The sequence below is a fragment of the Microplitis demolitor genome, chromosome 6, assembly GCF_026212275.2.
Source record: "Microplitis demolitor isolate Queensland-Clemson2020A chromosome 6, iyMicDemo2.1a, whole genome shotgun sequence".
Taxonomy (NCBI): Eukaryota; Metazoa; Arthropoda; class Insecta; order Hymenoptera; family Braconidae; genus Microplitis; species Microplitis demolitor.
In genome coordinates, this window is record NC_068550.1 from 8,271,685 (window position 1) to 8,294,489 (window position 22,805).

General features: G+C 29.0%; 2 protein-coding genes across 2 annotated transcripts; one reads left to right on the forward strand and one right to left on the reverse strand.

The window, feature by feature from the left end:
* The first annotated feature begins 683 nt into the window (after positions 1–683).
* On the forward strand, positions 684–11,944 carry LOC103580566 (uncharacterized). Its single transcript, XM_008562370.1, has 4 exons — positions 684–842; positions 936–1,268; positions 8,724–9,066; positions 11,601–11,944. Exons 1-4 carry the CDS (start codon positions 684–686, stop codon positions 11,942–11,944), a joined length of 1,179 nt encoding a protein of 392 aa, XP_008560592.1.
* Positions 11,945–17,960: 6,016 nt separating this feature from the next.
* On the reverse strand, positions 17,961–22,372 carry LOC103580541 (protein SHQ1 homolog). Its single transcript, XM_008562327.1, has 4 exons — positions 22,064–22,372; positions 21,443–21,633; positions 21,196–21,353; positions 17,961–19,379 (listed from the first exon to the last, which is right to left on the reverse strand). Exons 1-4 carry the CDS (start codon positions 22,204–22,206, stop codon positions 18,276–18,278), a joined length of 1,596 nt encoding a protein of 531 aa, XP_008560549.1. The 5' UTR covers positions 22,207–22,372; the 3' UTR covers positions 17,961–18,275.
* Positions 22,373–22,805: the final 433 nt, after the last annotated feature.

Genomic DNA, 22,805 nt, shown 5'->3' on the forward strand with positions numbered 1-22,805 from the left:
ACGTGTCCTGAAAGTTGTTAAGTCAAACCCGTTTCCACTACTCTAATGCATGTATTTTTGCTTATCACTGGAATTAGAAAAAAACATTTCTTACATTACTAACAGAGCAATTACTAGAACATTATAAATTGAAAAAAAATTTATGACTATCAAAAAAAATCATTTTTTATTTAAAGTAACTGAATTTTTTTTTTTTTTATTTTCTTGGACTATATGTAAAAAAAATCTCGTTTATTGTATCTCTACAAGCGGTAACATGTTGCTTGTTTAAAATTGATCATTGGCATAAAAAAAATGCGATTTGACATCATTATTTCTTGCAATTTTTTATATTCAATTTTAATCTTTACGATGCGACTGGTTTTCATATACTGAATCGTCCTCGCCGTAAAAGAAAATGTTTCATATAAAGCGCATGTCCATAACTTTTAATTCATGCATATGAATTCATAAGAACTATCATTATTAATATTTAATAATGGAATTACTAATTGAACATAAAATGTAGCCAAATTCAAGGAAAAAAATTTATTTTGAATAGTATTATAACAGCACGCAATGGAAAACTACTAATACTAAAATTTTTTTCTTCTAAGAACTATAAATACTTTATATTAAATACATTGACTTAAACGAAAGACTGAAGTGAATAATTATTAAGAGTACGTACGTAAGTTTTAATAATGAAGAAAAAAGTTATAGATAAAGAATTAAATTGGACGGAAGATTCAATAAACGCACTAGGCGTTTACAAAATAATAACCCAAATTATGTGTCTGTGGCCACTTGAATCGAGAACTATTTGCTGGACAATACGTGTTACTCTATTAATTATTTTTTTGGTAATATTTTACATAATAATTACATAGAAAGGTGAATTTGGTTATTGATCACAGTAAGAGGAACATCTATTCTATTATAAACTTAATTTTTAGATATTGTCATGTATATTTGTAAGTAAAGAAATGTTAGAACATTGTGGATCAATGAAAGATCGCATTTTACTATCAGCACATTTAATAACATCAATAACATCTGTTGCTAAAATAATAATACTAAATTTAAACCGTAAAAATCTATCTACAATTATAACGAATGCAGTTGACGATTGGGAAAAAACAAACGATGTTGATTTTAAAAAAATAATGAACCGATATGCGTTAATCAATCGTACATTGCTCTATATGATGCTATCACCGGCATTGCTTTACGTTATCAAAGTAACCAGTGACCGCATGCCTTACACCCTAATAATTGATAATGACACTGTATTAATACGTACCACCCCATTGAGTTCTGAATGTTCGAACTATGCAGATGCGCATATTATTATTTATATTGTACGTTTCAGTTTTCGAGTTGCTGAATGTTTTATTTACAATTTGACATGCACTGGACTCGATTCATTTTTTTTCTTATTGGCAATGCATCTTTGCAGTCAGTTAGAAATATTAAATATTTATTTTAGGCAATTTATTATTGATGAAGCCGGTGTTTTTATGAAAGATAAATTTTGTAAACTTATTGCCAGACAACAACATTTGTATTATTTATTAAATATTCTTGACGATTCTTTTAATTTGATGATACTCATTGTGTTGATATCAGACTTTTTTTATTTAAGTATTATGGGTACGTATTATATATATTTCCTTTTTTATACAATCAATCAAAATCGAATAATGCACTGTAAAAAATTTGCGGAGTGAATGCGGATTAAACACGGAGTGAATGCGGAGTGAATAAATTTTTAATTATTCACCCCGAAGGAGAGTTTTCACGGAATAGATAATTTGTTATTAATTTAATTCCTCCGGAGTGAAATTCACTCCGCCCAGAGTAAAATTCACTCCGGAGAGAAGTTCTGATAATATAATTAATAAAATATAACTCCACTCAATATGATCAAAGCACACGCGCACACACACGCACACATTTGCACACAAACCCGCATACGTACACACACACACGCACATATTTGCATACGAGCACACACTCCCGCACGCACACATTTGCACACACGCACACATTTGCACACCCAAACACACACACTGTTTAACAGTTTAATATAAATTAAAATAATTTTATTTAAGTATTGAAACTCCGTACGGGAGTGAAATAAAATCCGCGTCACTCCGCAATCACTCCGCTAAAAAAAACTCCCCATTTACTCCACATGCGGAGTGATTTTTTTAAAACTCCAGAACTCCGAGTGGCGGAAGGAATGCGGAGTGAATTCGGATTTAATTTCACTCCAAATTCACTCCCGATTTTTTACAGTGTGTTGATCGAATTTTCACATTAATTGAATTTTGAAGGGTCTTCAGTAACTTATAATAAAAAATAATAATTTTCATTGAAAATCTGAGAATTTTTCTCGAAAAAAACTGTTATGTGCTCAATTTTTTCAAAACGTTTTCTACGTTAAAAAAATTGATGAAAAGTTAGAAAAAAAAAATTTTTAAGTATCAAAAAATCGTAACTTTGAAGCAGCTACGTATTAAAGGTTCAAATTTTTAGTGATTTTTTTTTTTAATATAGAAAGCACCTTCACTAAGTTTGAACCAAAACGGCGAGGGTTGCCTTGTAAAAATAACTTCATTTGGTGAAATGACCCACATATATGTAAATGTTAATATGCTAACATAGACTGATCTTTTTTTGATAAAATAATTTATTCCAGCTTTCACCTCACTTTTTTACGTGAAGGAACAAAAGATCATGGAGGCAGCCGTAATAAGTGCAGCTATTTCTTTAAATGTTTCAATTGAATTATTTTTGTACTGTTTCGTCGGAGAAAAATTAACCAACGAAGTAGACAAATCGTCATTCGCAATGTACAGCACAAGCTGGTACAATTTAAAACCAAATGTATGGAAAAATATAATGTTCGTTACTTTGAAATGCAGTAAAGAGTTCCGTATAACAGGCGGTAAACTATTCCAAATGAATTTAGAAAATTTTAAGACTATTGTTAAAACTTTGGGAAGTTTTTTTTCAGTTATTCGTTTAGTAGTTTTTGAATAATAATTTGTTGCTTAATTATAAAGTTATACATGTACTAATTCAATAATGATATAGAAAAAATATAAATAACTAAGTATTTTGATAAGTCCATTTTGTATATGGGTCATTTTCAGTTAAGACGTAAATTCGACGTCCACGGTAAAAATGATCTTTTTTTAAAATATTTATTAAAAAGAATGTAATTATCTTATAAAACACGTGCTCATGTGAGTGGTCACTCAAATTAATTTCTCAATTTTATTTAATTTAGTCACAATTCCATCTCAAAGTCAGAAAATATCTCTCCCCTGGTTGATTCTGTTTATGTATTAGTAATTTAAAGTGCTTAGAAATCAAATAGATTATTTAAATTATATATTTCAACAAAATCGATTAAATAAATTCTCGTAATCAAGCGAGTAAAATTGCATATTTTTTTTTTTTTTTAATTACGTTCAAGTTTGTCCCCCACATTTTGCGTTTCGTCCCCTGGCATGCTTATTTCGCTGTAAAATCGGCATTTGTTTACGGACTCGCGGGAATTGAAGACCTTGAATGAACGTCATTGAGTTTATACTTTGTAGTCAGCATCACTGGAATTAGGTGCGCAGTCATTTTGTCATTTATTCCATTACTGACACTCTGTAGATACAGTTGAGAACGAGTGAATGGAGTTTCTCCCCTGGTAAGTTTTATTTTAAAAATATTTATCTAAAAATTCCAATTCATCTGTATTTTTATTTCTTGTTGTGTATAGATTCTTAGTTTTCTTGGTTGATTGCGTACAATAAATACATTTGTCATTACTTCTGTTTTTGTTACTAAAAAGTATCTCCCCTGTTTATATTTCCTCTGTCTTGTACATGCCAGGGGAAAGACACGATATCCAGGGGAGATATGAAAACTTCAAACTAGAATTTTTTTTACTGTTTTTTTATTGTTTAAAGGTTGCGTATTGTTATTTAATTTAACGTATAAATATTTTCACAATATAGTTCATTGAAAAAACTCGATTATTATGTTTTTTTTACAAAACATGACACTGTTTATCAAGTCTCTCCCCTGGATTGAGGATCTCCCCTGGTTTCTTATAAAACAAGATAAAATTAATAAATTGGCTGATCGCCTTGCAGACACGTTTAGAATGATTGTTTTGATCAAAACATTACAAAATTTAATTAAATTTTCAAATTTTTTATCGTGCCGCGTTTTATCAATAAGCGATTTACGTCCTAACTGAGAATGACCCATATATTGAAGAAAAAAAATTTAGTGACCGAATTATTAATCGAATCAAAAATAGTTGAACTCTTGGAACTCACACTAAAAGACAATAACCAAGTAACTTTTGAAGCATCCTCTATGTTTTCTAGCTATACTAAAAAAAAAATTAATTTGATATCGAATCAAATAAAATTTACCTGAGCCAAGAATATCATCGTGAAAAACAAATTGTTTTTTTGGTTCACGAGTATATTTTGATTGATTTTAAATTTTTGACCTAAGTTTAATTTTGTTAAATTAAAAGAAAATATTTTCGCTTCGAGAACCTCAAGCTCTTGTTCCCACTGAATTACTGACTTAAATAGAGAATTGTGTAAACTGTGTCAGCCCAGTGGATAACAGGCAAGTTTCTTGAATTAAAGTACGCGAGCTTAATCCCGCCCGGAGTAAGGGTTATTTCAAAATAAGGTAAGTAATGTGAAAGCGGTTTCCGATCTGACTACTCTTTAAGCCTGGAAAGATGAGAGAGAAGGTTTGTTAGAGAAGTAAAAGCCCTACACTACCGTCCATCGTCTTCAAAGTTACATTTTTTGTTAAAACTTATTAATCGGAAATCATTAATAAACAAGCGTTTTTTAAGATTTTATTCCCAATTATGTTCAATAAAATAAGTGTATTCGAGAAGAAATTAATGTAAGTGATCAAAATTAAAATTTAAATGAGTTTTGACTCAAATCGGAGTGTTAATATGTAAAAAATATAAAATACGGTGTTTTTCAAATTTTTTTGTTGATAATAAGATTTGTGCAAAGAACGACTTACATGACTTTATAAGGTGATCGAAAGAAACCATAAAGAGTTGGCATGATTTTGAAAACATTTTAATACATTATACTTTTTTTCAGTTCTAGAGTTGATTAGCTTTAAAAATTGATCAAATGAATCATTTCAAAGATAATTTGAAGAAAAAACATTTTTCACCGTTTCTTTTTCAAACGATATCTCTCGAACAAATTAACTGATTGAGATGATAGAGGCAAAAATTAACGTGTTTTATTGAGTTCCAGAGCTGAATAGATTTTGAAATTGATCAATAGAGCCGTTTTTGAAAAATTTCCAGCCCCAAAACTTCCCGCTATTTTCGAGCTCCTTGAGCTCGAAAATATTAATGTGACTATATTTTCGAGCTCGAAGAACTCGAAAATCTTATTGCATGCGATTGATTTTTATGAGCTTTTCAAACTCTAACAAGTTACGCTTTATGCTAAAGTTTAAAAGTTTAAGAATCAAAAATCATTATTGAACAAGAGGTTTTTAAATTTTAATTTCCGATTATGTTCAATAAACTAAATGTATTGAGGCAGAAATCAATGTCAGTGATCGAAATTTTTAAATGAGTTTTGGCTTAGGTCAGAGCAATAATATATAAATTTATATATTATAAGTTTTTGAAAATTACCTATTGAATTATTAGATTTCAGCTGTTGGTAACTTGTTAAATTCAGCTGTAATAGAAAATTAGAAGATTTTTATAGCTAATTCATCATCAAAGTCATGTTTGTTTCAAAATCTGAATTTGGTTATCAAATTCACAATGAAATTCATGATGAAGCAAATTTATTTTTGCACGGAAAGTATCCGAGAAAATGATTAAAAACTGTGTTTTTTCGATTTTTTCGTTGATAATATGGTTTAAACTAAAGAACAAGTTTGATGACATAATATGATGATCAAAAGAGACCATAAAAAGGAAAAGTTTGTAGGATTTAACACATTTTAGTACAGTAACATAGAATATTATTTTTTTAACTTTTCAACGCTGATGTCTTTTGAACTAACTAACCGATTTTGACGTATGAGGTGGCAATAGGCGCGTTTTATTTAATTCTAGAGCTGAATAAATTTTAGCATCGATCGTTCAATTCGTTTCTCAGAAATCATTAAAAAACTAAAAAAAAATTTTTTTTTTCGTAATTCGCCAATATTTTCGAGTGTACTCGATCAAATGATCTGAAATTTTCAGGAAAGTTGATGGCTAACAAGTTCTATCGATTGCCGCATTAAACATCCAAATCGATTCATTAGTTAAAAATTTTTAGACCATTCACACACACACACACACACACACACACACACACACACACACACACACACACACACACACACAAACACACACACACACACACACACACACACACACACACACACACACACACACACACACACACACACACACACACACACACACACGAGCGCGCGCGCGCCTATATAAACATTCGAACATCATTCTGAAATTCGTCTGAATAGCCTTTTAGGACCTAAAATGTCGACATCCGGTAAAAATTCAATTTTCAAAAATCGGGGTGGAAACTATAATTTCTCGAATTTTTCAAAAATCGTCGATTTTCTTAGCGGAAATTAAAAAAAAAACTTTCCACTTATAATAAAAGTAACTGTTCTAACTTTAGCCACAAGTTGATCACTTAAATTTTATAAATGATAATAGAAAAAAAAGATCATTTCTGAAAAAAAAACTATTTTTAATAGTAATGAAGAAAAAATTATTTTATTTTCATTGAGTGTGTAATTTAAAAAAGTGCTAGTTCGCCTATACTATGAAATGCAGCAACAGGTTGCTGAGTTAAACGTTTTTTTTTAAGAATAAGAGAAAAAAATTGGCGTTATTAATTCGAAAGTTTGAATAAAAATTTTCTCAGTATGATTATTAAGGTAAAAAAAAAGAATCCTCTTTACACAATATATTATGTCAAAATTAAATTAAATGTACTTTTAGTCTATTCGATGCAACTGGTTGTAAGATACTGAATCGTCCTCAGCGTGAAAAAAAAATGTTTCATATAACGCGCATGTCCAAAACTTATTATTCATACATATGAATTCATAAAAACTATCATTATTAATATTTAATAACGGAATTACTAACTGAACATATAATGTAGCAAAACTCAAGGAAAAAAATTTATTTTGAATAGTATTATAACAGCACTACAATGAAAAACTGTTTATACTAAAATGTTTTTCTTCTAAGAGCTATAAATACTTTGTATTAAATACATTGATTTAAAAAGAAAGACTGAAGTGAATAATTATTAAGAATTCGTACGTAAGTTTTAATAATGAAGAAAAAAGTTATAGATAAAAAATTAAATTGGACGAAAGATTCAATAAATGCACTAGGCGTTTATAAAATAATAACCCAAATTATGTGTCTGTGGCCACTTGAATCGAGAACTATTTACTGGAAAATACGTATTTCACTATTAATTATTTATTTGGTAATATTTCACATAATAATAATCATACACGGAGAGAAAATTATGGTAACTGTTCCTAGTACGTTTATGAAATATCATCCCATACTGTTATGGTAATGATTACTTGGGGTTATGGGATATAGACCCATACTTTTTGGGAAAAGTTTCCATAAGTATGGGAACAATTCCTATCATTATGGTAACAGTTTCCATATCACATGTGAAAGAATCATGGTAATGATTACCATACTCATAGGAATAGTTCCCACAAGCAAATAGTAACCGATCCTATAACCACATTGTAATGGTTCCTAAGTGTATATGGGAATATGCCCTATATATCATGGTAACCATTATCATAATATTATGGTAACCATTATCATAGTTACATGGTAACGATTACCATGATTCCATAGGAACTATTCCGATACCGTATGGGAATTATACCCATAGTTATAGGAATGATTACCATAATATATATGGGTGCCGTTCCTATAATCAACATTTGAAAAAAACTGGTTACCATGTAGTATGGGAACCATTCCCATAATATATTGTAACTGTTACCATAATTTTCTCTCCGTGTAAGAGGGTAAATTTGCGAGGAAGAAATGTACCGTAAATAGAAGAATACAAAATGAATAATAAAAAAACTATCACATTGTTACATAGTACTGATTGTTTCCAAATAATATTTAAACTATTTTGAAGTAGAGAGATTTAACTGAAATGCAGCTAGATCTATGCAACAACAGTAGATTTTTATAAAAATATTTTTTGATTGACCTGTTCATATTCTGGTCAGCATGAACAATTTCTCCGTTTTTTATTGTTAATTAATAATATTATTTGTTATTTATTGATCGTTTAGTTTTTTAGAAATTTGTCAAGTTTTGAACTCATGTTAATTTGTATTTATTGTTTGAGAAAATATACTTTTTAAAAAATATACTAGTGATTTTTTAAATGGTACTATTCTCTTGACAAAATAGTTATATTTACTTGGTCACCATTACTATACCCTCTTTATTTTGTAATTGATATCAACCGAGAATGTCCATTAGTATGCTGCAATGTAATAATTACTGGGTCTCTACAGTAGTAACAATTCTACTTTTAATTACCGTATAGAGTAATATTTACGGTGCGTTTCTCTCCGTATGGATATTAGTCACAGTAATGAGAGCATATTTACTATATTAAAAATTAAATTTTCAGATATTGTCATGTATATTTGTAAGTAAAGAAATGCTAGAACATTGTGGATCAATGAAAGATCGCATTTTACTATCAGCACATTTATTAGCATCAGTTACATCTATTGGTAAAATAATAATACTGAATTTGAACACTAAAAATCTATCTACAATCATAACGAGTGCAGTTGACGATTGGGAAAAAACAAACGATGTTAATTTAAGAAAAATAATGAACCGATATGCATTAATTAATCGTACATTACTTTATATGATGCTATCACCAGCATTGCTTTACGTCATCAAAGTAACAAGTGATCGCATACCTTACACCTTAATAATTGATAATGTCACAGTATTAATACGTACCACCCCATTGAGTTCTGAATGTTCAAACTATGCAGATGCGCATATAATTATTTATATTGTACGTTTCAGTTTTCGAGTAGCTGAATGTTTTATTTACAACTTAACAAACAATGGGCTCGATTCATTTTTTTTCTTGCTGGCAATGCATCTTTGCAGTCAGTTAGAAATATTAAATATTTATTTCAGGCAATTTACCATTGATGAAGCCGGTGTTTTTATGAAAGATAAATTTTGTAAACTTATTGCCAGACAACAACATTTGTATTATTTATTAAATATTCTTGACGATTCTTTTAATTTAATGATACTCATTGTGTTGATATCAGACTTTTTTTATTTAAGTATCATAGGTATGTATTAATATACTCTTTAAAACTGAATTAGTGAAAATTAGTGAATAGATTCACACTTTGCAAGTGAATTTCGCTAATCCACTTTTAGAGAGTAGGTATATTATATATGTAAGACGTTAATTCTTATTAAATTATAAAGTCGTAAATTTTGACGCGATCAATTTTCAATACCCTTTAAAATTTTTTAAATTTTAGAAGAAAGTAAGCGCCCTTTTCGAAAAGTATTAACTTACAATATAACATGAAATAGTAATTTTTAAATATTTAATACAATATCCACTTGCAGTAAATTAAAAATGTTTCAACAACAGTAAGTATTGTAGTATTTTATATGACCTGCATCGAAACTGCTCGCCCAGATAGGGATTTTGCCCCCAACCTGACGTAAATCTAGTGCCAAAACTTGACGGTAACATTCCTGCAACTCGTTGTGCGCAACAGTTGATGGCAACTCTTAGTTAGATTCTAAGAAATTGTTGATCTTCAATTCAATACAATCAACTTGGTGAAAACTTTCTGTGCCAAGTTGCCTTCATATTGCGGCTACAGATTGATGACAATTTTCCAAGACAGTTAAAGCCAATTCGTAACCAATAGTTGGATACCAAATATTATCCTCAAATTGAGGGTACATTGGTCATAACTGTTCATTAGTAACAGATGCAGAGAAATTATACTCATCTGAAGCGAGTTTTTTATGTCTGTTTTGCCAGTCGAAATGAGCCAATTTCGTATCAATAAGATTTAACGGGAAGAAACTAATCAGTTTTTACCCGAGGAAGTAAGGAACTCATTAGTTTCTGCCCACTGAATTAGTTTCTACCGTAATTTCATATCTGGCTTCAGACATTAAAACTCCCAGTATCAATGCAGGTAATATGAAAAAATATAGTGCGTAGCGTTGGATGATGATTTTATACATCGGGTGATACCAACTACACTTTCATCTAAAATCATTTTGTTCTTTTTTCTTGCTACACCATATACTATTCTTCTTAATCCTACACGGAAAAAAAATAAATGTTGCTGCAATAGGAGTTGGTCCTGCCACAGGAATGTTCCTGTTTCAGCTACAGAAATGTTCCTGTTGCGGCCACAAAAATAGTCTTGAATTAGTAATGAGTATAATATATAAATTCAATTATATATATATATATATATATATATATATATATATATATATATATATCAATAAATATATTTATATATATTAATAAATACACTGTAAAAAATTACCGGGGTAAGTCCAAGCGGTGTAGGTGTTAAAATTTGCGGTGTTAAATTTCAACACCGAAAGCGCTGTGAAAATAACGCCACCGCCGGTGTAAATATTCTTTACCGGTGTTAAATGAAATTTTCCGGTGTTAAAATATTTTACTTTGGGAATGTGTGCACATATGTGTGCGTGTTTGCGCTCATGTGGGTGTGTGTGCATATTTAAGTGTGTGTGTGTCAAGATATTTTTTGCGTTTTATAAGCTTCCCAAAATTGATACTCTAAGCGGAGGCAGTTTATCGCACTTTTACACCGGTATGTTAACACCGCCGAATCACGTTTTCTACACCGGTGTACTTATTGTTGGTATGCAATTACTTTTAATTCAATTACGCATGCCTGAAAGATAAAAATGTTTTTTCTCCCCTCCGGGCGAAAAGCGTCAATTTTTTTCCCGCTGTGCGAAACGAAGTTGACGCTTTCCGCCTCCGTCGAGGAGAAAAATAGTATTGACACCTTGGGCAGTAAACAAGAAAGCCTCAGATCACATGTTTGTTGACCTCGGCTTCGCCTCGGCCAACAATTACATGAGATCTGCGAAATTTCTTACTTTCCTGCCCGAGGTGTAAAATATACTATACTTTACGAAGTCAAATTAGAGACATACAGAACCGGAAGTAAAGTCAGCTGATTAGTATTGATAGAAACAATTAATATATGTTGTCAACAAAGTCGTGATCAGTTGGTATTGTTGATATCTAATAAAAATTCCATCCTCTAGCTGCGACAAGATTATTCCTGTTGCAGTAACATTTCTTTTTTTTCCATGTATACAATCTTCATTTTTTTTTTTTCCAATAGAACATTTTTCTTTAGAACTAATTCCCAATACTGAATTTACCCTGTGTAAATTGCACACCAAATATTGTAATTATAATATTTAATAAAAAAATTTATTACAGCTTTCACCTCACTTGTTTACATAAAGGAACAGAAAATAATGGAAGCTGTTGTAATAACTGCAGCTATTTCATTGAATGTTTCATTTGAATTATTTTTGTACTGTTTCGTCGGGGAAAAATTAACCAACGAAGTAGACAAATCGTCATTCGCAATGTACAGCACAAGCTGGTACAATTTAAAACCAAATGTATGGAAAAATATAATGTTCGTTACTTTGAAATGCAGTAAAGAGTTCCGTATAACAGGCGGTAAATTATTTAAAATGAATTTAGAAAATTTTAAGACTATTGTTAAAACTCTTGGAAGTTTTCTTTCAGTTATACGTTTAGTAGTTTTTGAATAATTATTTATTGTTTAATTATAAAATTATGCATTCACGTCACATAAATTACGATAATTTGAAGGCCATAGTCAAAACTTTGAAATTGTTTTTCCGTTATCCATTTGATTATTTTTAAATTATTGATATTCCGATTAATTGTATATATTGATAATATAATAAATATTTATAAACATATTAATTTTACTTTATAAAAAATTTCAATTTTTTCAGTGGGGATGATTTTTTCAAATAATTAATTAATTACTCACTCAAATTGTTTCAATTAAGTAACCCTATGTCATAAATATTCAATGAAAAAAAAAAAAAAAAAAAAAAATGTAAGTACTAAAGAAAAATGAAATTTTCTGAACCTTCAAGTTTAATAAATTTTCCAACTCGCTGAATATGAATTTAAAGTTAAACTTTACTCGAAATGTTTTTATATCGTCACTTAAATTTGAAAATCTTGAGCGCTTAGCCCTACATTACCAAGACGCACGATAAGTATGTATTGCCATTGAAAAATCAATTCCCTACAATGTAAAAGTGTACCTTAGGATTTAATCTATTCGATACGATCGGTCACAAGAAACTGAATCGTCTTCAGTGACAGAAAAATTTAATTCTACAATGCGCATAAGCAAAGTTTATTATTAATATATACACGTTTATGCAAATAGTCGTATAGAATATTCGATAGCTGAATTTCTTTGTGCCCATACATCACAATATATCGTCGTCTAAAAATAAAACCGGACTTCCATACGTTCTAAGAAAAAATAATAATACTTCGAGTATTAAAAAAAAAAAATTGCAAGACAAAACGGTGAAGATGAGGAAGAGAACACTAAATGAATCGGTAAATTGGACTGAAGATTCAATAAAGGCTCTAGGATTGTATAAAATAATAACACAAATAATTTGTTCATGGCCACTTGAGCCGCGTAATATTTACTGGAAAATACGTATCACTCTATTGCTTATTTTTTTGGTAACACAAAAATTTATATTATTTTTATATAAATGTTCGTCAATATGTATACGGGTAATTGTTAGCTATTGGAATTTCGACGTCATAGAAAAAAATTATGAAATAAAATTTTTAAAAGGTTGCGTGTAATTAAAATTAAAAATTTTAGCTTTTATTATTAACGAAAACAATTTTTTTAAATCCTCGTGTAAAAAATTAGTTCTAAAGGGTTAAGCGGATTTTTTTTTTAATTTTATCCCGAGTCAAAAACGAAATTCCGGTTTGGGCCTCAGACGAGAGCTATGAGATTTAAATGGGAATTCTTCATCGGTTCAAAATTGTGATTAAATTCTCAAAACTCTCAAGAAAAATAAAATAAAATGTGTTATTTAAAATGAAAAAAACAATTTACGTGAAAAAAAAAAAGAAAAAATTGAAAATAGGACTGGCCCGCAGGGCCAACCGTTCCCAAATTTTTTTCCTTTTTACACATTTTTTTTTTTCTGGAATATAATTAATATAATTTTCAATACCAAATATTCACCCATATATATATATATATATATATATATATATATATATATATATATATATATATATATATATATATATATATATATATATATATATATAAATGTATTTTTACGTTTTATTAAAAATTAAAGGTTACATCGGGTTTTATTTTAAGTGAAGAATTGTTTGATCACTGTGGCCCTACTGGAGACATTGTTTTTATATTTGGTCTTTTTATAAGCACCGTATCAGCAGTATCAAAAATAATATTATTGAATCTCTATCATAACAACATGACAATTATAATCGATAACATAATTAATGACTGGTGGGATGCTAAAGATAACGCTTATTTAAAAGCAATAATGCATAAATATTCATCTTTAAATCGCATATTATTTTACATGATATTAACACCTTTGTTACTTTATATATTTAAAATATCAAGTGAACGAATACCTTATACAACTATGATTGATAATATTACTGTATTAATACGAACAACTCCAGTAAGCTCTGAATGCTGGAATTACGCAGATGCGCCTATAATTATTTACATAACGCGGTTTGTTTCCCGTATTATTGAATGTTGTATTTACAATATCGCAAGCGGCGGAGTTGATTTGTATTTTTTTGTGATAGCTATGCATATTTGTGGACAAGTTGAAATAATAAGTTCACGTTTCCAAAAATTTCATTTAAACAATCAAATTTTTGACAGAAATAAATTATTGATTATTATTAACCGGCAAAAATGTTTATTGGAGTTGATTGATTGCCTGCTCGGTGCTTTCGAATTTTTAATGCTCGTTGTTTTGCTTTCATCAACAATTCAATTAAATGTTATTGGTAATTGTAATTAATTAGATTAATCAATTTATAAAACATGAATGAGCAATAACGTGTCAACCCACAAAAAAACGATTTTCGAGATTCCCGTACAGCAAATGATTCCTTAGTGACTAAAAAATTTTTTTCGAGTAGTTTAGAATCAAAATCAAAAGGTTTTAAATCATAAAATCAAAATAATTGTTAATAAAAATTAATTATATGGAATATATTTTTTTGCAAATTCGGATTTAAATTGAGCAAATAATTTAAGTTCAAAAACTAGAGTGCCGAGAGCGATTCATTAAATATCTGTTAGAATAAAAATCAAAGTAACTTGGTACGTTATTGCAAAAAAAATACAACGGAGAAAAAAATCTACCGTAAATGTTACGGCCTGAATTTGAAAAAAAAAAATAACTGTTATATTGCTCTATAGTACTCAAAATTCAGAAAAAAGAATATTGTAAATTTTAATATGTCGCGTAGTGTATAGTACTATATTTTAATGTGTATAAGTCTCATATTGCCGACACATTACTTTCGAGAGTTGCACGACCGATGAACCGTAGACAACTGATCCTCGACAATTGATCTGCGACAATAGATCTGCCGACAATTTACCCAACGATAATTGATTTGAGACGCGATTAATCTAAGTCACAATTGATCGAATGATATAGAATTCGGCGGTAATTTGTCCTTATAGTACTTAATTCTGGTGTTAACTGATTTCACTACATAATTTTTTCAATACCATTGCAAGCGTGGGTGTAATAACATGCTATTGTAATTACACACACACACGCGCGCGCGCGCGCAACCTTCGAAATAAGGGGCACATTACCATTGCACATGTTTTTGTTTAGATATTTGTAGTCCTTCCAGAAAGTAAGTCGCCTTCGGTTTTAACCCCCACTCTTAAAAAACAAATCAGATCTTTTGAATTTTTAAATATACGCTTCAGATTTTTAAATAAATCTATTTAAAAATTAAAAAAATGTATTTTATGAAACGATTTCGAGGATTAGATGGACTGTTTTATAATTCGTAGTACAAAATTTAAATTTATTTTAAATGGATTTACTTATACTTTAGATCCTCAAACTATTAAAGTTTCTATCCTGGACATTCATTTATAAAATCACTCAGAAGCTATCTGTGCCGAATGCTTTCATGATAAATATTATAAAAAATAGTTTGAAATCTTTAAACGGAATTTTCTTAAAATGGCGTCTCTTAGTTGACTGGTTATTGCTTATTTACGTCGAATTAATTAGTTAACTAATTACTGAAATTATCTTTTTACAGCCTATACTGTACTTTTTTATATGAAAGAAAATAATATTACAGCAGCTATCGAGATAACAAGTGGAACATTTTTTTATGTTTTTACGGAGCTATATATTTATTGTTACATAGGTGATAAATTGTCATCACAAATTGATAAATTATGTTTTGCTGTTTACGATTGTTGTTGGTATAATTTTCCAATTAACGCACTCAAAGATATTATCTTCGTAATGATGAAGAATAATCGAGGATTCAGTTTAACGGCTGGTAAAATTTACATTATGAATTTAGAAAATTTTAAAAATATTGTGAAGACAATGGGTTCATTTTTTTCTGTTATGAGACTAATGGTTTATAAATGAAAAAAAATATTTTTGTTTAAATAACACTAGGAAAATAAAGACTTTTAATAACAGACTAAATGCTATGATGGCGAATTTCAAGTGAAGATTGGCTGCATGAGCTGAGGGCTAGAGCTATAACTATGGTTTCAGTAATTACCTGCATTAAGACTCAAAATTTCAATGTTTTGAGTAAAAATAAAAAAAAAAAAATTTAATACTAGTAAAGCATCAGAGCATGAGCAAACTAAACTGTTGATTTCGTCATATGTTAAAGTGACGTTTAATTGTTTTAAGGCTTATTACAAGACAAGTTGTAATGCAGGTAATATGAAAGTATACTTATACGGTGCATTTTTAATGTAACTGCTTTAAAAATCCCAACAAAAAGACTGAAAAATATGTTTATTGAAACTAGAATTCTAAAAAATTTAAGACTTGCCTATATTTTGAATAGAGGTGGGTAGTTCCGGAAACATTCCGGATTGAACCTGGAACGTTTCCGGAGCGAAAAGGAACTAGTTCCTGGAATCATATCCGTGGAACTATTTAATGTTTTTAATTCTCATGAAGGTTCAGTATTTAGAACGTATACATACAAAATATTTCAGTTTACACAACATCATGCTATGCGACCTACGTGTTTAAGACGCATTCACGGCGAACTATATTATTTTATATTAAATAGAGAATGAAATATGATTGGTATTCAACTCAAAATTCCATAAAAAATCACCAATCAAAAATTATTCTGCTGCTTGACTGCTTGTTGGTAATGATGACAGTGGCGCCAAAAAGAGAACTAGTGAGCATACTAAAGTGAATTTTGAGGAACGACCGGATACGTATCCGACAAAAGACATAGTTCATTGAACTATACATGTCCGGAACTACCCACCTCTAATTTTGAACAATAATTATTCCCCTTTGATTTCAAATTACAATTAAAAAATAAAAATGGACGTACCAATTATTTACAAAATTTGATTAGAAAATACAAATTAATTAAAAGATATAAATCAATCCCTAGCAGCATTTTTAGGAAGTTTTTATGTAAGTCTGTATTCTAACCTTTAAGCAATTTTGCATGATTAGTCTTGGAAGTCTTGAACAAGTCTAAGGCAAGTACTTTCCGCAAAATATCTTAAGTAGGGTAGAAGTACCATTTGTGGTCACTGTTCCATTTTGTGACATTTAATGCTTTATTTTAATTAATGAAAAAGTATTTAAAAAAAATCACAATGTAATAGTGCACTAGTAAATTCAATGGTGCTCACATTGTGTTTGATTTATTTTTTTCGACTGACTATATTAATAATTTGTAGCCCTCTAAATTTTGATGAGGGACACTGACTCTCATCTAAAATTTCTATATTAAATATCCCATATAAAATTTTTTTTCAATTCTTGAGCAAGTCTGCTCTCAAGATCAATAGGTGCTAGTGTCTTTTTCTATACGCATGTGTCTTGCTGCAGATACTTGTGACCATATTTAAATTGCAAGCCTAGTGTAACTCTTACACAAGAAATTCGTCCCAGATAATAACTCAATTGCGGAGGAAGACTATTGTTCAAAATAGTTGCGGACGGCTTGCTCAAGATCTGCTCAAGGCTCAAAACTGACCTATTGCAAGTTACTAATGCAAGAAATACGCCGTGATTTTTCATTGCACCGTGTTTAAGATATCTTTAAATTCTCGAGTATGATACCATAAGCAAGACATACACAAATCTTGACATAAATTTCTTGATATACGATCTTGCGAAAGACACACACGTAGAAAAAGACACTAGCAGCTAGGGGTCTTGTTGAAGATACTTACTCCAGAATCTTGCTCAAACACGTGATATTAGGGATCTTGGTTAAGAATTATTGCAGACTGTTTCTATAGATTTCTATAATTTTCAGAAAAAATTGTTAATAAGACTTGATAAAATTTGCAGAAAGTATACTTATGAAATTCATTTTGTTCAAGCCTCATTTGAATTTTCCGTAAAAGATTTGCTGAGTGACTTTCATCAAGTAAATTGCTTAAGACAATGCTACCAGGGTAATTTAACAATTAATAAATGCACTTTATCAACTCAGATGTTAAAACTTATTTTTCTACAAATATTTTATTGAAATAATTGAAAAATAAAGACATTACGCCTCTAGTACAAAGAATATTGATAATTGTAACTATAAAATAAATATGTACCACTTATTTAGCCCAAAAATCGTCTAGCAAATATCAACAGTCATCTTTAGATAATTAAACCCCGCATCAAAAATTAATTATTTTTTAAAGCCTTAGGCTCACGCAGCCAATCATCGCACCTTGGTCTTAGGTCGTTTCATTTCATCCCTTGCCAAAAACACTTAAATTTTGAGTATTAATTATTATTAAGAATAAATATTATTCGTCTACTCTTCCTCTTCAGTAAGATCATCAGAGTCTAGATCAACTTTATCTTCCCGCTTTTTATTATTATCCTCTAAACTTGATGAATCACTTGAACTGCTACTTAAATCCGAAGAACTTGAATCTGAATCGCTATCACTGTCCTCACTATCACTGTCACTATCACTATCGACATCACTGTCAGTTTCAGTACCAGTGTCAGTATCACTGTCACTATCATCCTTCAATTCCAACTTACCCACGCCGTCAACAACACTATTAATAAAGTATTCCGGGAAACTCTCTTGCTCGATATCAATTCTTACATCCTCATTTTTGTTTTTCTTCTCTTCCTCCTCTTTCAAAACCGACCAAGCAGCAGCCTCCAGTTCAACAAGATCTAACCCAACATCCTCTTTTTTTATCCCAACGGTTTCTAATTCTCCTGCCATTGACTCTATCACACTTTCGGGCACTTGTTGAAGCCAAATTAGATAATCCCGGATGTACAATTGGTTCAATACGTAACGCGGCTCGTATGAATTATTGAACAAATCATAAATTTCGCATAATCGCTTGACAATAAACTTCTTGCCAAGCTTTATCATGATTTTAACATCTTCCAAGATCTTCATTGACAATTCCCAGTTACGATAAATCGGATAACAGAGCGATCGACGTACGCAAGTTTTGACAACTTGGTGCATATTTTGATAACTTTCAAACCAACATAAAGTACCGCTTAATTTATTAACATCCCAACTACTCTCGCTAGTATTTTCACCTATCGTCACTCGATGATTGTATGAACTTGCGAATAAAATGTCTATGAGACCGTAAATTACTGATTGGATCTCTTGTGTGTCGAGTAAAAATTCTTTGTTTGGAAGCTCTTTCAAAATATCTTTTTCGCGGTCAGTGAATTCTATTTCTGCGGATTTAAAACTATGCCAAGGAGGATTGAAGTCTAAGATTGGTCTTACTGTATCTTGGGACTGGAATAAATCAGCCATGTAATGATCATCGCTAAAGTGATTTAATTCATCGGATTCGCGGAGAGATGAACGCAATTTCGTAGTTGTTGAATCAGGCGATGGTAAATCTACGACGTCTTTTAACCATCCTTCCTAAATAATTTGTTCTCATTAATTTTTAGCGGTTTTTTTCTTTTCAAATTGAATGTATTAGAATAATTCATAATTGGTGTACATTTAAAAGAATATCAGCTACGGAATATTTTTTGCGGAATTTTTTTTATTAATTTTAGAGATTAGTTTATAGTATATTTGGACGTAGATAAGCAATAACGTCTCAACCCACAAAAAATCGAATTTTGAAATTTTTGTACTAAATGATTCCTTAATAACTAAAAAATTTTTTTCGAATAATTTAGCGGTAAAAAAAAAATTTCAATCATAAAATCAAAAAAAAAGGTTTGAAAAAATAATATAGGATAAAATTTTTTGCAAAGTTGAATTAAGTAAGTTGAGCTCAAATACTAGATTGTAAAGACCTATTCATTTACTAGAAAAAAAAATTCAAGTAATTTGGTACATTATTTCAAAAATACTGAATAAACTTTTTTCATTACAAGTTAAAAATTTTATGGTGATTAAATTTTTACGTTCCAATATTTCTGCTGTAATTATTTTAAGATTGGCGTCAAGTTACTTTAGATTAATTGGATTCAATCACTAAACACACTGAGAAAAGAATTTATCAAATATTAATAAAATTTATCAATATTTGATAAACGGTTTACTTAGATTGTTCTCAAGTCATTATCAAATATTAATACACAGTTTATTAAATATGAATAAACGGCTTATTAAATATTAATAAACGTGTTTATAAAATATTAATAAACTTTTACTAAATATTGATCAACGACGTATCAAATGTTAATATCAATTTATTAATATTTAGTTGATGGAAAGATCGATATTTGATATATGTAGAATAGTATTGAATAAATACAGTCGAATATTTAATATATATAATTTATCAAATATTGATAAATCATTTTATCAATGTTACTAAATTTTTTTCTCAGTGCATGGTTAGTAATTTTTTAAAACCGCATCGTTTATGGAACGTTTTCAAGAATTAAATTGGTTATTTTATATTTCATCAAATAAAATTAAGTTCATTTTAAATAGATTTACTTAAGAGGCGTTCACACTTTTCTCTCTATTACAATCAAGTCCACGAAAGGTACTATATCATTGTTGCACTTGTGCAGTAAATGGAAACTTTGGCGGAGTTTTTCTCTTAAACGAACGAATATTATCAGTCAATTAAAGCGGACTTTGCTAGATTAGACAGTAGTGCATTAATGTGCGGTCTGTATTTTGTATTTAGAGATTTTTTTTTTCGAAAAAAACTGACAAACCCTTATTAATTGAGGTCCTCCAACTATCAAATTTTCTTTCTTGGAATTGATTAACCCGTTCGTTACATGCGTGGTCGGAAAAATGAAACAACGATTTAACTTGCATAATGAACACTGTACCGCTTTTTCACATTCTTGTTATACATAGATATACTTTATTCATATTTAAAATGTATATTTATTAATTATAAACATATTTAGCAAAAACAGATTTCAAAGAGAATTGGTTAAGTATAAAATTATGAATGCCCATACAATAATTTTTATTACAATTTTAGTCAAAAAAAGGGACATCACGCTTATAGCGCAAGTAATGAAAGGTTTAAAATCACTCAGAAGTTATCTGTGCTCGAATACTTTAATTATAAATATGAAAAACAATTTGAGATCTTTAAAAGAAATTTTGTTAAAATAGCAATCATGTTAGTTGACGCATTATTGCTTTTCTATATCCAAATATTTTCCTTCTTTATGGAACGAAATCATACTGATAAAAAATTTTTAAAGTAATTTAAGTACGTAAATTCATTAAAAAAAAAATATAAACTTACCTCAAATGATCTCAATGCATTAGAAATTTTATTTGCAAATCCATATTTCGGTGCGTTTGTTAAAATTGTTAGTGATGATGATGTTGATGCTGATTGCGGTATAAACCAATCATCTGATTCATTGTCATCCAGAGATTCATTAGCAACAGCTGGATTCCCTGGAAAATAATATAAAATTAATTTATCTTTGAATATTTTGTTTAAAATATAAAAAAATATGTATATATTTAGTGGAAAAAATACTTACCAATGACTTCAATGTTGGCCGTCAAATTTTTCTTTTCTTTTGCGGGTGCAAGTAAAGTCGTTATCATGTCAAGATTATCAAAATGTTCTCCAGGATTTATTTTTGAAAATTTTAATAAAAACTTTCCAGTATCACAATCGTATGAACCAAATGATTTATCGTTTTCTATTATCTCTCCAGGTAATTTTAAGCTGAAACAAAAATCAACATTTTTTTTAAATATATTGTAAAAAATTTATTTTAAATTATCAATTAAAAAAAAATGTGAGCATTATTTTAATTAATTAATTTTATGCTTCAAATTATTCGGTAGATTAAAAAAAAATCTTCATAACTCATTAATAAATGAACATAAATAAAAATGATATAATAAATATTTATATAAAACTATTGAAAATATATTTTTGTTGACATTGTTAATTAAATAGTTAATTGTTAAAAATTATTATAAATATTCATTGCTTACTTGTTTTTTTATGGCACTGTTGTACCCGCATTCATTTATTTAATTCTTAATAATAAGCTTATTTAAAATAGTTATTTTTTTTGTTAATTCTAAATTTATTTACAAAAATTAAAAAATTTTCGAACATCTGTCAATTTATAATTATATAAACTTACCGTAAATAATAAGGGGATGAAAAAAAACGAAAATCTGTTTTCTCAACATAAACTTCGGTGTCTTTAATATTTGCATAAGGTGCATATATATTTATTATTAATTCACTCTCATCTTGACTCAATTCAAAACGTGGTGTCAACATTTTTTATTTATTTTTATTTTACTACTTGTCACTGTTAAATTATTCTATAAAAAAAAAATTATTTCTTAAAAAATTTGATATATATTTAGAGATTCCGTTAAATATGAGATCAAAGTAATAAATAAATCAACAAGCAGGTCATCTCGTCATATTTATTACAGTTAAGTTAATTATAGTATATCTACCTGTTTTTATATATTTTAGGTTATGCTGTAAATTGGATATATATATATGTATACATGCATATTTATTAGTTTTACATATGTATGTGTTATATAGGTATATATTTTTATAACATATATTTAATAAATAATTAAGTAATTAATTACACACTTAATTAATTTATCAGTTGATTTTTTTAATTTCCCGCTAAAAAAAATTTGAAATTTGAAAAATATACAAACATTTTTGTGAATAAATTTGAAAATACTTTTTACGCTTTTTACCAATATATTTCGATATCTTTTATTTATAAGATGATACATTTTGATTACTAAGGCTCGGCCGTACCTTTAACGAAATCTTGAATTTAAAAATTCTAATTACGTTTTCAATATTTATGGGACACGAACGATAAAAATCTTCCGAGAAAGTTGGTC

Excerpts from the sequence above, each read along its gene's own strand:
- LOC103580566 (XM_008562370.1), top strand. The coding sequence starts at position 684 with ATGAAGAAAAAAGTTATAGATAAAGAATTAAATTGGACGGAAGATTCA. Across the intron at positions 1,269-8,723 it reads TAATAATTGATAATGACACT|ATATTGTCATGTATATTTGT; the intron begins GTATTAATACGT and ends TTAAATTTTCAG. Across the intron at positions 9,067-11,600 it reads TAATGTCACAGTATTAATAC|CTTTCACCTCACTTGTTTAC; the intron begins GTACCACCCCAT and ends AATTTATTACAG.
- LOC103580541 (XM_008562327.1), bottom strand. The coding sequence starts at position 22,206 with ATGTTGACACCACGTTTTGAATTGAGTCAAGATGAGAGTGAATTAATA. Across the intron at positions 21,634-22,063 it reads TCATCCCCTTATTATTTACG|CTTAAAATTACCTGGAGAGA; the intron begins GTAAGTTTATAT and ends TTTTTGTTTCAG. Across the intron at positions 19,380-21,195 it reads ATGCATTGAGATCATTTGAG|GAAGGATGGTTAAAAGACGT; the intron begins GTAAGTTTATAT and ends CAAATTATTTAG.